Genomic DNA, 16,562 nt, shown 5'->3' on the forward strand with positions numbered 1-16,562 from the left:
ATCCTCTTCCTCACCTAAGTATTCCAACTTGACGATCCTGTTGTTGGCCACGTTGAGGGTGACCAGTCCCCGGAGGTGCTGGAGTCCCTCCAGCGAGTCCAGAAGGTTGTTCTGCAGGTAGAGGCAGCGCAGGTGCTGCAGGTGCGACAGCCCCTCGATCACCCTGATGGCGTTGTTGTCCAGCCAGAGGCACTTGAGCCCTGTGTACTCCTCCAGGTTCTCTATGATCGTGAAGCCTGAGGGAGGCGCAGTAGAAGGGGAAGGGTAAATGCGGGGAAGAGGCCTTTGTGTACTTCGATGTTTTTGCATTTGGCTGGGTGAACAGGTTACAAGCAATGATGGGCTGGCATATATATTGGTTCATATTTGATTGATGGATTGACTGACTAAATGACTGATTTTTTTGATGGAATGATTGGTTGATTGTTGGATTGATTGATTGATTTATTAATTGACTGACTACCTGGTTGATTGACTGATCCAGTGCTTGATTGATTAAGAGGTTGATTAATTTATTGGTTAACTGATTGATTAACAGATGAATGGATTGCTCAGTGAATTGATTGTTTGACTAAATGATTATTCTGCCTAACACCTTTGCAAGAGGAAAGGGGAGAAAGGAAGGAGGAAAGCGAGGAAGACCAGGTGATGCCAGACACAGAAAACCTCGCCCGACAAAGGTTGTTCTGGTGCACCTTGATGGCCAATTGCTCAGACATCGTAAACGCCATCCGTGTCAAACAACATATATGGCTTCCTATTTACTGGTAAAGCGCTGTTCACGCAACCAATGTTTCGGCACCAAGTTTCCTTTTTCTCGACAGCTTTTTCCCGATTTGCTCACGTGAACATCTTCTTCCCGATTTGCTCCCGAGAAAACAGGAACTTAGTGCCGAAACATTGCTGGCGTGAAGAGCGTTATAAGAGTAAGAAAATGACCTAAAGATTGACCTTCCAGAATCACTCAAAGCTATTCACTACTCTGACGTAAAGGATCATAACTAAGAAAAACAAAATATAAAGACAATTTTGACCTCGTGTAGGCTGGCTGGCATCATCGGAAAAGCGCTTACTTGTCTCGCATTCCGTTAGACTGGTGTTCGAAATCCGCACTCCTCTCTGATTCCCAGCAGTGACTGTATGTTGTCTACCCCCCAACAATCCCCCAAGCGCATGTACACAGGGCAAAGGTGACGGCTCCGGCCGCAGCTACTCAGCGCCTCCTGGCATAGTAGGCTCCTCACCACCTCTCCTGACAACAGTACAAACTCGACCAAAAACAATGGCCCGCCTCGGAATTCGAACAGACGAGAGAAAGAACGAGAGGGAATCGGGAACTCACCCTTGAAGTGCAGATAGAGGACGTCGTTGAGTCGAGGCAGGAGGTAGAGGCCGTGGGCGCGGCAGTGCTCCTTCAGGAGCTTCGCCGTTATCCTGCAGGAGGGGAGGAAGCGGGAATGCCTATGGCTTGTCGTGATTTTGACTGCTCGAGTCTCATCTTATTAATAGCATCGCTATATAGTCTGGATAATTACTTTATTTTCCCTTCTTATTTTTATTTATCTGTTTATTTATTCATTAATTCATTTACTTATCTACATATTTATTTGCTTACTTATCTTCTTATTCATTTACTTACTTATCTATTTACATATTCATAAATATATATTTTATTTACGTATTATTTGTTTCGTTGCCTATCTATTAATTTGTTTACCTATCTATTTATTCTATTCATTTATCATTATTAATTTTGTGTAATTCTATAAACAAGAAGGTTGATTTACGTAATTTTATATATATATATATATAAATATATATATATACATACTGTATATACATAAACATGAGCACGTGCTTTCTAGTAACTAATACAGTACATAGTGTATAAAAATAGTATGTAGTGCAGTACATAAGTTTGTGTATATAAAAACACATTCTCTTACAATTCACTATGTTTATCTTACCTTGGGCCTTTCCGTTCTGAATGATTCTTTTCTTTGTCGTTTTCATTTGTGTCGTCGACTTTTCTCGGTTCCTCATCCTGACCATCGCATCTTTCTTCACCGGTCTTCTCATTTCTCTCGACACTTCCTGACCCTTCTTCTCCTGCCTGACTCTTTAGCATATCTTCGTCGTCTTTCTCCCTTTGTTTTTGGTCATCTTCCTCCTCTCCAGGGTTCTCCTGCTCCTGATATTGGTCATTCTGTTCTTTGTGGACATCTTGTATTTCGCGCCAATCTGTTGCGTCACCTGTTCGAGCGTCGACGGCAAGGTCCCAGCTGTTTCTTTTCGAAGACAAATTTGATCCTTTCTCTTCGTCGTTGTCATCGATGTTGCCGTGTGCTTCTCTAGTTTCTTGGTTGTTTTTATTGTAATTTAGAGGGTTTTCGTGTTTCCCCCCGATATTTTCAAGTTCTACGTGTTCTTCTTTTTGTCTATTATTGGTCTGGTTGTCATGTTTATCGTCATCAGTATCTTCACTTGCGAAATCTTCCTGCCCTTTGCCTTCAGTTGTCTTAACCATCGCATTTTGTTCTTCCTTCTTTTCTTTCGTGAGTTTTCCAAGTTCATCAATGTTCTTCCACGTGGGGTTCTCGTGTTCATTCATGTTCACAAATTGTTCGTGGGCTACATTTGCTGTTCACGCGTTATACATGTACTTTATCAAATGTTCTTCACGCTCGGTTTGAATTTAGTTCAAAAGAACATTGTGAAGAACTCTTTTATCGTCATTACTGCAGTATGTTAATCTTATTTGAAAACAAGTACCTGGATGTGGTTTAGAAATTTTGAGTAGTTAAAAAATGCTATGCAATGGTTCTTGATAAGTTTATAAGTATTGTTATTCATTTTACAGCATTTTCCACTTTGTAAGTTGGGTAGCCAGTCAAAGCCTTTTACAACCTCAACAACTGTAGTTCTTGCAAGTGGAAGACACTGTACATTGTGCATATTCATGGAACATTTAATATTCAGAACAGTCTGGTCTTGGATCACGTTTTAGATTTGTGAACGACAGCTATTACCCCCCCCCCCCGAAGAGAGCTCAGAGCTATGTATGGGTGTTGTGAATGTAAAAAAAAAAAAAAAAAAAAAATCCTAACTTCTTGCCCTGTTCAGCAATGCTGTTTTTTTTTTTTTTTTTTTTATCTTTGGCCGGGATTCAAAATCGGATCTCTGAATTATATTAGTGGTCGCTTACGTGTTTCTACGATTGAAAAATAATGAAGAGGCGATGAAATTTTGTGTCCTTGATATTGCTCCCTTTTAAGAAAATATTAGTCATAGTTACGAATAAAAATAATTTTAATTCTCCCGTCCAAGATATTTATTCATTTATTCATTTATTAATTCGTTTTTTGTTAAATACTGCAAGATGAGAAACGACGTAAAAGATAATAAACTTTAGGCACAGCAACGTGTGTTTGCATGTATGCATGGATACAAGCAATGGCACACACACACACACACACACAGGTAAGCATACACGCGCGCACGAACGCAATCACGATCACGCAACCAAAACATGGATTGCTGGTGTCGTGGTTAGCGTTTTGGATTGCCAAGCATCAGGTCCGAGTTCATCCCGCGCTCACGGATGAAAAGCTTTTAGTAATGCACCCAGCCATTACTATTCCCCTTGAACAAAAGAATGAGCGTGTAAAATCACAGCGAAATACGTTGAAAGGACTAAATGAGCTCTGAGCTCTCGTCCGGGAGGGTAATAGCTGTCGATCATGAGACCAGCATTTGATTCGAGACCTTAGTAAATCATACGCTCTATTGGGGACATACCCACAGATCTACGTACCTGCAATTAAGTAAATACAATTAGGTATACACACACGCACACACAAGACTAAAAAGCCAAATGTCTAAAGATGTGAAGAAATACATTTTTTCATATATATGTATGCATAAATACTTGGAATATCTTAAAAGGTTGTATAGCCCAAGTTTGAACAATGCATGAATTCAAATCTAAATATGATAATTGGAAATCAAAGATATAGATTAAGTTGGAATAGGTACATGAATATGAAGCTATGTATGCTGATTTGGAGAGTAGAAAACGGGACTCAACGATCGTTGCTCCTTTCCTTTATACTACAGTTAGGTAAATACAGGCACGCGCACACACACACACACACACACACACACACACACACACACACACACATACGGACTATAGACGAATATAAAAGTGATTTTCACTACATAGACAAAGAGAGAGAGAGAGGATAAAATAATGATAAGATGCCTGATCCACCCAAGATTGGAACATGCAGCAGTGGAGGCGTTGTTTTCTCCGCATAAGGTGAAGAACATGAGCAAGGCTCCAAAAAGCAGCGACCAAACTCGTCTTGCAGATAAAACGTACCTAGAGAGACTGTGAGCACTAGGCTCACCATCACTGGAAGAGAGAAGGGAAAGAGGCGACGTAATAATGGTATTCAGGACATCAAAGGGATCAGGTAAAACTGGCAGAGAGGATGGGACGATAGTCGTGAGGTTGTGGGAATAAATTTGGGAAAAATATATCTCCAGGATGACAAGAAATACATACAGCTTCCTCTAGAGCAGTGGTTCTTAACCTTTTTTGGCAGCGACCCAAAATTTTGCACAAATCAAGCATCGCGACCCAAGCCTACATAGATATTGTCGGTTTTGCATTGAAATTTCAAAACACTTCAAATAAATTTTCTGCTTTGGAGTTTTTATTTAATCATGGTCTGCTTAGAATCCTAAAACTAGGCATCATGTATTTTAATTATTACAGTATGTAATTATAATATATTGTAGTGGGAAAATAATTATTTTCTGCAAACCCTTAGCGACCCAATAAAATGGCTTGGCGACCCGAATTTGGGTCGCGACCCAGGGGTTAAGAACCACTGCTCTAGAGATACTTAAGGGATCAATGGCGTGTACCAGCTAGTGGTGGTCCTGCAAAATGGACATCAGAAAGAAGGATTTCCCTGCTTCTCGTCTCCAAAATCTTTTCCTTGAGAGATCTGTGTGGGGGCCTAAGGACCGTTGCCAGTCACTGTGGGGATGTGGGTTTCCACTCAGTGAAAATCGAGGTAACAATTTATTGTTACATGCATCGACTTCTGAAACACGTAAGTAATTCGGATGGCCAGAGCTGCAACCATCTAATTCAAAACTTAGGTATGATAACTGAAGAAAAAAATATCCCGTGAGTGTAGCTCAGTTTCTGTATATTACAATCAAGTAATTACACACATACTTTGAGTCACACAACCGTACTATTTGATTTGTTTAGTGTGCATTATGGGTGGTCCGTCGCCGCGGGGGTGGGGCGTGCATATGCCCTGGGGCGGCAAAGTTAAGGGGGCGGCAATTCTAGTGTGGACATGCCGCACACAAGGCTGACAAAATAATTATAATACAAAAAATCAAAGGAGCCCTGAACATTTTCTGTAATATACGAATTTTGCGTTAGAATAAACAGAATATGAAATATTTTTCCCTTGTCCTATCTGCAATAGGGACATTAAATACAGTTTTTAAATTCTGTTTCATTATTTCGCAAGCCAATAGCTATAATAGGCAATAAGAAATGGTGGAGATGGGTAGTGGTGATGGGGGAAGGGGGGGTGGGCGTCACTGAGTGCTTTGCCCCGGGGCCGTACTTTGGCATGTAAGGGCTCCGCCTACTCCTCAGGAAAAAAAAAAGTAAACAAAACTATTGATGATAACAAATTGATCACAATCTATTTCCATTGTGATTCCTTGAGAACAAAAGAAACAAAATTTAGTGAAACTGACCTTATCAGCACCACATTAACTTTCCCAGTTTGATACTATGAAAAATTGCAGTGGCTTTTATTCTGAAAAAATTAATATTTTACAGTAAGGAATCGATACGCACTAAATTGTAAGATAATTCTGTAAACTTGGTGTATGCCATTTTGAGCTACTAGTTTAACTAGCTTCTTTTAATATTTCTAACGCAATTCATTCGTGTATATTTATCTCATTAGAGAAAAAATATTATTCACATGCAAATGTCATAAAAATTTAAACAAATAAATAGATATGCAACATTTTGTTCGTGTATTGAAATAGTGCCTGTTTTCCCAGTTCACATAAATCAATTCGTATGTATTTCATGATGTCCACATATAAATTTAACATCATCTACGTCCATATAAGAATCGACGTTGATTAGGCACTGCATTCGATGATAGCGTAATATTTTTGCACCAATTGTACAAAAGAAATTTCAGACTTGTATTGGTATTATCTTGTTCATGTATTTTTTCACCGTTATTGCTAAAACAAAGATTTTGTTGAAAACGAGTCGCAACACTGAACTAGTTGAACGGCGTCACGTCGCCTTGGCAACGAGAGCAGCAACGGTTGCTAAGGTAACTGTAACAGATACAAAGATTTCTTTATTTACTTATATACCTATTTTTGTGTATCTATATATATATATATATATATATGTATGTATATCTATTTATCAAATTATTTATTCATCTATCCATTTATCTATTTGTGTAATCGTATTTACTTGTTTTTAAATTGGCGCCTTTTTCTCCAAAAAAAGGAAAAAATTTCTGGAATCCTAAAAATTATTCTATATCATAATTTCCTCCTTAATGTAAACTATACATATTAGTTCGTCAAGATAAATATATCGGTATTTATTTAAATTTTCTAGCGAAGTCCAAACAAAATACAGTTGACGAGATCGGGCCAATCATTATCTAATCTACACCAAGGTCTAAATAAACGATCTTGATCTACACTTTACATCAGTGAGGTGCAGAACGAATTATATAGTAATATGACGATAGGTCTTTTTTCCACAAATCAATCGATCGTGCGCATTCACCATCATTATTACGTGCTCAGGCACATACATTCAAATCTTTACATGCATCCGTACGTACATACACAATTAAATTTAATCTATTTATTCTATCCATATACCAAGAGCTTTTTCCCCCTTATTAGGGAGGTAGCCAAGTGGAAGGCACGTACCCACTCCCATCCACCACCCTTTCCCCCATCTCATCTTAGCTCCTCATGGATGACGGGTCATCCCTGTATCACGCCCACTGCCCTGGGTCAGGGGCATTGTAGCAAGACACAGTACATCTACAGCAAGGCCACTTCACTTAATCACCGACCTCCCCCCCTCTCCGTCCCCACGTGCAGAAAAAGAGAAATCAGGGAGAAATCCCTCCGGGCTGCGCCACAATATAATTCACACATAAGTACCGCCTACCCCCTCATCCCCCGCCCCTCCCTTCTTTGCAATAAAATATTATCTATACACAGTCACTCTCCACTCATCCCTATCTCCTGCCTACTCCTTTCCTTGCTCAAAAAACATTCCCCATTAGCTCAACGCCCTCTTTACCCTTTCCATTCATCTCATTTTCGGTTGTTCCCTCAAGCTACTCCCTCTACCTTTACCTTTCACAGCTCTTTTACGAACATTTCATTACTCATTCTTTCGTTGTGTCCAAATCATTTCAATACTCATTCATCAGCCCTATCTGCTATCTCCTTTTCCACCCAAGATTTCCTCCTCACCTCCTCATTTCTCACTCTATCCAACCTAGTAACCCCTACCATACTTCTCAGACATTTAATATCAAACACATTTAAACTTTTCCGCTCTGCCTCTTTCAAATTCCAAGTGTCTGTTCCATACAATGCCGTTGGCATAATTATTCCCTTCATACAATCTCCTCTTTCCATCCATTCCAAATGCCTATTTCTCATAACACTTTTTAATTCTCCAAGGCATTTACTAGCGTCTCTCAGTCTATAATTTACCTCCACCTCTACTCCTCCCTCTCCTGCTACATGCGACCCCAAATACCTAAAACTCTTGACTGCCCTTAACAACTTCCCCCAATCCCATATATCTGCAAAATCTTCCACAGTGATTTCCTGTCTACCCTGTCGTAAGCCTTTTCCAAATTCATAAAGGCCCAAAAAAAAATCCTTACTTTTTCATAAAAAATTCTCATATGTCTGCCTTACCACAAAAATCTGATCCACGCCAACCTTACCTGTCCTAAACCCACACTGTTCCTCACAAATTACTACCTCTGTTTCTCTCCTAATCTTCTCAATTAAAACCCTCCTATAAGCCTTCTCAACTACACTCGACAAACTGATCCCTCTGAAGCTATTACACCCACATTAGTCACATTTTCCCTTGTAAAGCGGAACTATACAGGCACTCCTCCAGTCCTTTGGCACTCTACCCTTCCTTAGACACACATCAAACACCTCACTAGCCAATCGACTATTACTGTACCTCCGTTCTTCAGACGTTCCGCATGCCACCATCTAACCCAAGTGGTTTACCTGTTCTCATAGTTTTCAGTTACTTCCACCTCATATTTTCTTATTTCTGCTCCATATTCCCCCCTCATCACTGCCACCACCAATGCCTCCCTGCCCTCCATCTTCAAGAGCTCTCTATAACACTCCGCCCATCTTCCCCTTACTGCCACCTCTTCCGTAAAATCTCTCCATCTGCGCCTTTTACCTTTACTTCTCTACTTGACTGACATCCCCTTTCTCCCTTGGTTTCTTTTCAAAATATCTTATTATTTAAAAAAAAAAAATCATACTTCTCCCCCATTTTACATCTGGTCTCCTTTATCTTTTGTTTTCCTTATATTCTTTCTTTCTTTTTTCTTTACACATTTCATATTTTTCTCTCATCCTACTTTGCAACAAGTCTCTGAATGATCAGTTCTTCTACATTCTTCTCTTCATCAGTCCACCATTCATTTCTTTTCCTTCTATTAGATCGTCCTTGTTCCACATACCATTTTTGTACACCTTGTCACTTCTTCCTTGAAACGCCCCAAGCAATGCTACTTGTAAATGTCAGTTAAAAAAAAAACAAAAACAAAAAAACACGTAACTACCAGATGGAAAATGGATAAAATAGGGTGCATTTAATGAAATTGAAAAAAAAAAGCGAAAATGAGAATCCTACATTTAGTTAGAGGGCAGGATAGATAAGGTGGGGAGAGGGAGGGAGTGGGGTTTTTGGGGATTAGTCGAAGGAAAGAGTGAAATGGAAGGAAGTAAGAGTTATGAAAGATGTGGGGCAGACCCACTTGCTCGGTTAATTTTATAGTCTTGTGGACTTTTTCGTAGAGGGCAGGATAGATAAGATGGGGGAGAGGGAGGGGAATTTGGGGGTTTAGTGGAAGGAAAGAACGAAATAGAAGGAAGTTAGAGCTATGATAGGTGTGGGGACTTTTTTTTAATATGGGCAGGATAGATAAGATGGGGAGAGGGTGGGAAGGGGGATTTGGGGTCTAATGGGAGGAAAGAGTGAAATGGAAGGAAGTAAGAGTTATGATAGATGTGGGGCAGACCCACTGGCTCGGATAATTTATAGATTTCAAGACTTTTTCGGTTATGTAGAGGAATAGATGAAATATAGATAAAAATTAATGAATAAAAAATAGATAGACAAATTAATTTATGAAAATAGATAAATAGGCAAATTAATAATTTGATAGATATAGATAAACAAACGAACGAATAATCATATGAATACATAAATAAGCAAATAAACAATGAAGTAAATTTAACGATGAAGTAAATTAACAATGCAGCTTCAGCAGCCGCCAAGGGCACACTATTCCACATTAACACCGTCCAGTAGTAGAAGCTATTCCGCTGCGCCCCGTACACAACGTCAATGGGAAAATGTTGTCACGGTTGCCTACTGTGCTTGTCCAGGGGCCTGAAGGATGCTGGAACCATCTACTTATGATATTGATTTAAATTATTCCAAATCTCCATCATGTCCTCTCTACAGCGTCTGAATTTCAGCGTGTGCAGGTTTAGAATCCAGATAATCAAGATACTTGCTTAGTTGCTCGTTTTTTAACTTGCTCGATCTTGTTTGCCAAATATATATGTCTCGGAAACCAGGCAGCTTACGCATATATTCCAGGTGGATTCGGACAAAGGCTGGATGGAGGAGCTTGAACTTACCAGGACTCAGGTACGAGAAGACACGTCGGATAAGACTCATCATGGAGTTGATTTCTTTATTTTGCTGAAAATATGTTATTCACACTTTAAATTTGAGTCCACAATTACACCTTGGTTCTTCTCCTCATCTACATGTTAGAGTACTTCTCCATAAATTCTGTAGTGATGTGCATATACAATATTTTCAAAAGCTCCCATTGACAATACTTTACACTTAGAAGAGTTAAATCATCAGCCCATCTCTTCACCCTATACCCCCTGGATTTCATATGCATCCTCACGCTTGGTTATTTGCCGGAGAATTTAAGTGTCATCAGCAAACACATATGAGTCAGGGTAAATAGGTCCAGGAATGTTATTTATGTCAACGATAAAGAGTGTGTGGCCTAGGACACTACCCTGTGGAATACCGCTCAATACTCCAGATCTGGATGACCTGTCGCCATTCACAACTGTCTGGAATCTCCCAAGAATAAAACTTCTAATCCATGTGAAAACCTTTCCCTGAATGCCATAAGTTTTAAGTTTGGGTATCAATCGCCAATGAGGGACACTATCAAAAGCTTTAGTACAGTCCAGGTACACCACATCCGCTCTGCCACCCCGAGTCACAACATACGCACAGCGATCAACTTGGTGCATTACCTGTAGGACAGTAGAACGCCCTTGTATAAAACATTATTGGCAATAATGTGGCCTAATACTGCTTCACGTATATAGAATTCGAGAATTTTACACAGGATTGATGTGAGAATGATCTGTCGATAGTTTTATACCATTTTCTTGCGACCTTTCATGAAGATGGGTGCAACCAGAGCTTCCCTCCAATCCAATGGTAGTTCTCTCAGTTCGATGCTTTTGCAAAGCATTGGTGGTGATAGCCGATAGGTCTAGCAATATATAGTCTGGGGTTTCTTGGAGGATCCTAGGGTGTATATCATCTGGGCAACAGCACTTGATAATGTTTATATCTCTTATTTATTTCATAATATTTGATTCCAATATAATAGGTTTTTCAATAAGGTTATTGATATATGCACGTGGTTCGGGTTTAGGTCCAAAGGCTTTGGACCTAAACCCGAACCACGTGCATATATCAATAACCTTATTGAAAAACCTATTATATTGGAATCAAATATTATGAAATAAATAAGAGATATAAACATTATCAAGTGCTGTTGCCCAGATGATATACACCCTAGGATCCTCCAAGAAACCCCAGACTATATATTGCTAGACCTATCGGCTATCACCACCAATGCTTTGCAAAAGCATCGAACTGAGAGAACTACCATTGGATTGGAGGGAAGCTCTGGTTGCACCCATCTTCATGAAAGGTCGCAAGAAAATGGTATAAAACTATCGACAGATCATTCTCACATCAATCCTGTGTAAAATTCTCGAATTCTATATACGTGAAGCAGTATTAGGCCACATTATTGCCAATAATGTTTTATACAAGGGCGTTCTACTGTCCTACAGGTAATGCACCAAGTTGATCGCTGTGCGTATGTTGTGACTCGGGGTGGCAGAGCGGATGTGGTGTACCTGGACTGTACTAAAGCTTTTGATACTGTCCCCCTTTGGCAAAGGGTTCCTACGTGTGGAAGAATAACAACAAAACAACAGTACTATTATTCATATGATTTTCCGACGACAGATGGGATACATGAACTCCTACCCTGTATATTATATTAGATAAATGCATACAAATATCCGCTTGTAACAAAACTTTCATAATTAGACATCATAATAAATCACAATTTGGCAACTCTAGTTTATTCTCTGCAACTCTAAACGTCAAGGACTTGAGAAATTTGTCAGTTGTTGGCTCACGTCTATTGTCATTGCAGGTAAAGTCTTATCTTGTTTTCAATTTATATCATAAACATAAAAATATTTAAAGCGAACACATGTCAGTTTGCCATTCATATACGAAGATAGGATTATAGGCAACTTTTAATATGGTTGAGAATTAAACCAGTGCAGTTGTAATCAAGTTTTCGGTTGTGAAGTATTTCGTAGTTTTATAATTCCTATTATAGTTTTTGAAACGACGATTGATTTGTATGAATATTTACTGGTATGTATATCATTATTACATTTTGAGTACTTAATTTGATGTTGAGGCGTACTTTAAAAAGTAAATAAAGAGAATCGTGGGATCAACTGTAGAATTAGCACCCTCGCCCGCGTGCTGATATATGGGGATCCGGGGTACTCTGCGGTCACTCAGGCATACACCATCATTCAGGTCATAACGTGTTTTATTACCTAACCTAACTCTCAGGTCATGATACCGTTTTTATTACCTAACCTAACCTAATTCAGACAAAGATTAACCTTTTCTTGTGTAACTAAACCACGTTCTAACTATATGTCCAGATATCGAGTATGCAACCACTAACACTTATGGTGTGTCCACTCGAAAGTGGAGTTGCTTGAAATATTAGAAATTATAGAAATTGTTGGAATGACAGTCTTGTCAGTTTTCACAAACAAAAGTTAAACGAACTGCAGTTTAATGAATTACAAAGCAGTCGTCGATTATATTACAAATTGAGAGAAATTAATATTTATTGATTAAGAGTAGTGCAGAACCTCCGTGTAACGTAAGCTCGTCAGTCAAGATAAATGTATATTTACACAAATGTACGTACGTATTAATAAGGGATTAAAGAAATGTGTGCCTGGAAGTGGTGGTACAACAATACTATTATGGTAGAAGGTACCACAAACTCCTCTCGGTACTTGAGTAGCGGTCCTAATTTGTTCCCTCGCCCTTATTTTGAAAAAAAAAACAGGATTCCCATCTATATTTAAACCAAGGTAATTTGAATATTTTGTAATGAAAGAGATTGTTGGTCGTGGGTTTCTTGACGGGACCACAACTATGACCATTCGTCTCCATATGTGCAGTCTATGGGGTTTGACTACCTGTGTTACCAAACTGCATTTCCACAACCTATTTATGTAAGGAAGTAATGATGATTACTGCCTCAAGTTTCTGGATGGGACAACCCCATGTATTGGGATGGGGAGATCATATGTAGATAGCAAGCAAGGGTGTTATTATTATTCCTTGGGAGACCCTGCTGTAGTCTTTTGATTCCAAATATTTTTTTTTTATCAGATGTCCTGTATTCACAGCCAGTGAGGAATTTAATCAACCATTTCATGTCATTGTTTTACAGTTCAGATTCCATGGTCTTTAATATGAAAAGATATTAAGGGACAATGTCAAAAGTGTTGTTCATGTCAGTTGCATCTATTGAAGAAAATAAACCATACATGACTAGGCAAAGATTATTTTGAGCTGTGATGCAAATGTTATACCCGTGCTACTTTATTAATTTTCCCAAAATGTTGTATTCTACACATTATTCAGGATGATATTTAATGAACCTTTTATTCCATCAGCATATCTTCAACAAGATGGCTACAAAATGGGGCATAGCTGGTGCAGGCAAGATATCAACTGATTTTGTATCGGCTATGAAGTCTCATCCTGCTGGGGAACATAGGGTAGTTGCCATAGCAGCAAGAGACTTGAAGAAGGCCCAGGATTTTGCATCAAAGCATGGGGCTGAAAAAGCCTATGGCTCTTATCAAGATTTGGCAAAGGATCCTGAAATTGGTATGGGTAGCTTTTAAATTTTCTCAGTTCCAGTTTTGTTTTCGTGAAGTATGATTTAAATTTGCATTATGATTTGATTGACTCCTGTATACACTATTCTTAACCCCTTTGCTGTTGAGGTAGTTCCTCTTAATTTCATAAGAGTTGTCCATCAGCAGTTGGAATAAAGGTCTAAATCATAAAGAGGAATGCAAAGGTATGTAGGCATGGGTGTATCCTTTTGTGCTGCTTAGGGGTTTATGTCAAATAAATAAAGTTGCCTGCCAGAAACTAAAACAAGAATACATAATAAAATGCACCACAGACTTCTTATTCTTTCCACTCCCAACCCCTCTATGTATTAAATATTTACCTAATTGTAGTATACAGAGAAGGAGCAACGCTTGTTGGCTCCTGTCTCCTATTCTCTAGTTTTCTAACATCTAGACTCAAATTGGATGGTTCAACTTAATCTATATCTTTGATTTCCAATTATCATATTTAGATTTGAACTTTATTGTTTGAGCTTGGGCTATATCATTTTCTAAACTATTCCACATATTTATACATTTATATGGAAAACTGTATTTCTTCACATCCTTTTGACATGTCTTTCTTAATTTACTTCCATGATCTCTTAAAGCCCTCCCATCTTTAATCAGGAGATTTCTTCTATCAATGCAATCTTTCCCCTTTAGTGACCTGAACACTGTAACCATGTCACTTCGTTCTCTTCAATCTTTCAAAATTGTTAGACTCAGTACTTTTAATCTTTCCTCATATGGTTTCTCTGCCAGGCTGGGGACCAGTTTGGTTGCTGCCCTTTGTAATCTTTCAATCTTCCTTATATCCTTCACTCTATGTGGGGACCATACTAATACATATTCCAGTCTTGGACATATCAGGGTTTCGATGAGTTTTTTCATAATTTCTTCATCCATATAATGGAATGCCACTTTAATCTTGTGCAGTAGTCCATACATCTCTCCCACAATCCTTCTGATATGTCTTTCAGGTGACAGGTTGTCTTTTATCAACACTCCCAAGTCTTTCTCCTCCTGCTTTTGTATTGTGTTCTCTTCCCAAGGAATAGTTTAAAGATGGGCTTTTACTGCTATTGACCATTTCCAGTAATTTGCTTTTTTTTTTTTTTTTTTTTTTTTTATTGAACTTCATTTCCCATTCTTGGCTCCATGCCAAAATAGTGTGTAGATCTTTTTGCAATATTCTACCATCTTCCTCATTTTTCACTCTTCACATGATTTTTGCATCATCTGCAAACATGTTGGCATAGTTTGTTCCTTCTGTCATGTCATTAACATACAAGAAATCTTATTGGTGCAAGCACTGAACCTTGAGGAATTCCACTCATTACTGCTCTCCAGCTTGACATCTCCTTTACTACTGTCCTCATGTATCTTTCCTTCAAAATATCTTGAATTCATTCTAGTAGTTTGCCTCTTAGTCCTCCAACATGCTCCAATTTCCACATAAGTTGACTGTGAGGTATGTCATTAAATGCCTTCTCTAGGTCCAGATACAGATACACGCAGTCCACCCATCCCTCTCTTCGACACATATGACCTTCCAGATCTGAAGCCAAACCAACTGTCTGTCAGAATGTTCATCTTTTCAAGATATTTGGTCCATCGATTTTTCACAATCCTTTCACATATTTTCACTATTGTGCTGGTTAGTGATACTGGCCTATAATTTAGTGGTGTTTCCTTGTGAATTTGCTCTATGTTTGTCCTTTTCCAATCACATGGAACAATGCCTTCTTTCAGTGAACATGTAATAAGACTGTGGATCTTGTCCACTAGTTGTTCTCTACATTCTTTAAGTACCCAGTTTCAGATCCTGTCAAGTCTAGAAGCTTTTGTCACATCCAATGGTCCCAGGAATTAAGCACCTCTCTCAGGTTTACATGTATGTATGTAAACCTGTTTTTTTTTGCTCCCCTTGCTTTTCTCCAAAAAGTTGCACTTTTGTGAAGACCAATTGGAAATGTTCACTTGTGTAAAAACTTGATCACCCTCAACAGACTTCTCCCTGTTTCATATGTCAACAGTACACATCACATCACCTCTTTATCAGCCATGGCATATGACTTTTCCAACTCTGTTGATGGTCACTTGGGAGCCATGGGTCTACAAGAGACCTGGGGTATATTAAATAATTCCAGACCTTCTTTTGCCTTGACTTCACAGGAGAAAATTAGAGGGAGTTTCTTAGTCCACACCCACCCATTGAATTGATGTCCCTTGACTTAAGTTGTTAGATTTCACTTGCTTTGTACTGCCATAGCATGTGTGTAGATACTCCACTCTTGATGGCACATCCTGACAACAAGAATTTAATTTTTGTTGGTGGGGGTTGGGAATTAATTATCAACCCTGGCTTGTGCATGAAAGGGTACAACTTGCCATTTCTAATGTATATACTAAATCTCCATACTTACCTATAAGGGAATGACCAAGTCATAGCCCATGTCCACATAATGTAATAGATGATGAATAGTGCCAAAACATTTGTTATCCACCAGATGTGGTGTATGTTGGTGTGATTAATCCGTACCACTTGAGTGTTGCAAAGGACATGATTGAAGGAGGCAAGCCTGTGTTGGTGGAGAAGCCACTATGTATGAATTACAAGGAGACGAAACAGTTGGTGGATCTAGCCAAGAAGAAGAAGGTATTTTTGATGGAGGTATGTCATGAGAATTTTGCTGCTTGGAGCATAGAACTGGTTACTGGGATTTGGCTGGTTTCTTGGGTTTCAGATATATGAAGTTCAGTGTTCCATTGAATCTCTTAGTCTGTGTATCAATCTATATACCATGGGCTTTTTCCCCCTTACAAGGAAAGTAGCCAAGTCAAAAGGTAAATACCCACTGCCACTCATTCCACTCCCATCCACCACC

At 38.9% G+C, this 16,562-nt stretch overlaps 2 protein-coding genes across 4 annotated transcripts in view; one reads left to right on the forward strand and one right to left on the reverse strand.

Annotated features, from left to right (window-relative positions):
• The window catches only part of LOC143037157 (uncharacterized), a 41,354-nt gene extending 30,462 nt beyond the window's left edge, over positions 1 to 10,892 (reverse strand). Inside the window, exons 1-5 of the mRNA XM_076205273.1 lie at positions 10,800 to 10,892; positions 9,970 to 10,087; positions 1,968 to 2,640; positions 1,343 to 1,434; positions 15 to 236 (exon numbers count right to left, since the gene is read on the reverse strand). Coding sequence (XP_076061388.1) covers positions 15 to 236; positions 1,343 to 1,434; positions 1,968 to 2,640; positions 9,970 to 10,087; positions 10,800 to 10,892 — 1,198 coding nt within the window. The remainder of the gene's footprint in view (positions 1 to 14; positions 237 to 1,342; positions 1,435 to 1,967; positions 2,641 to 9,969; positions 10,088 to 10,799) is intronic.
• Positions 10,893 to 11,726: 834 nt separating this feature from the next.
• The window catches only part of LOC143036914 (trans-1,2-dihydrobenzene-1,2-diol dehydrogenase-like), a 28,817-nt gene continuing 23,981 nt past the window's right edge, over positions 11,727 to 16,562 (forward strand). Inside the window, exons 1-3 of one of the 3 annotated variants that reach the window (XM_076204903.1) lie at positions 11,727 to 11,876; positions 13,444 to 13,660; positions 16,185 to 16,348. In XM_076204903.1, the coding sequence (XP_076061018.1) occupies positions 13,459 to 13,660; positions 16,185 to 16,348 (366 nt within the window). In that variant the 5' untranslated portion in view covers positions 11,727 to 11,876; positions 13,444 to 13,458. Of the gene's footprint in view, positions 11,877 to 11,994; positions 12,107 to 12,256; positions 12,278 to 13,443; positions 13,661 to 16,184; positions 16,349 to 16,562 lie in introns of those variants that run through there. The other 2 variants (XM_076204901.1, XM_076204902.1) reach the window with 2 other exon arrangements.

This window comes from Oratosquilla oratoria, chromosome 21 (genome assembly GCF_046742065.1).
Source record: "Oratosquilla oratoria isolate Oo_2021 chromosome 21, ASM4674206v1, whole genome shotgun sequence".
NCBI classification, from domain to species: Eukaryota; Metazoa; Arthropoda; class Malacostraca; order Stomatopoda; family Squillidae; genus Oratosquilla; species Oratosquilla oratoria.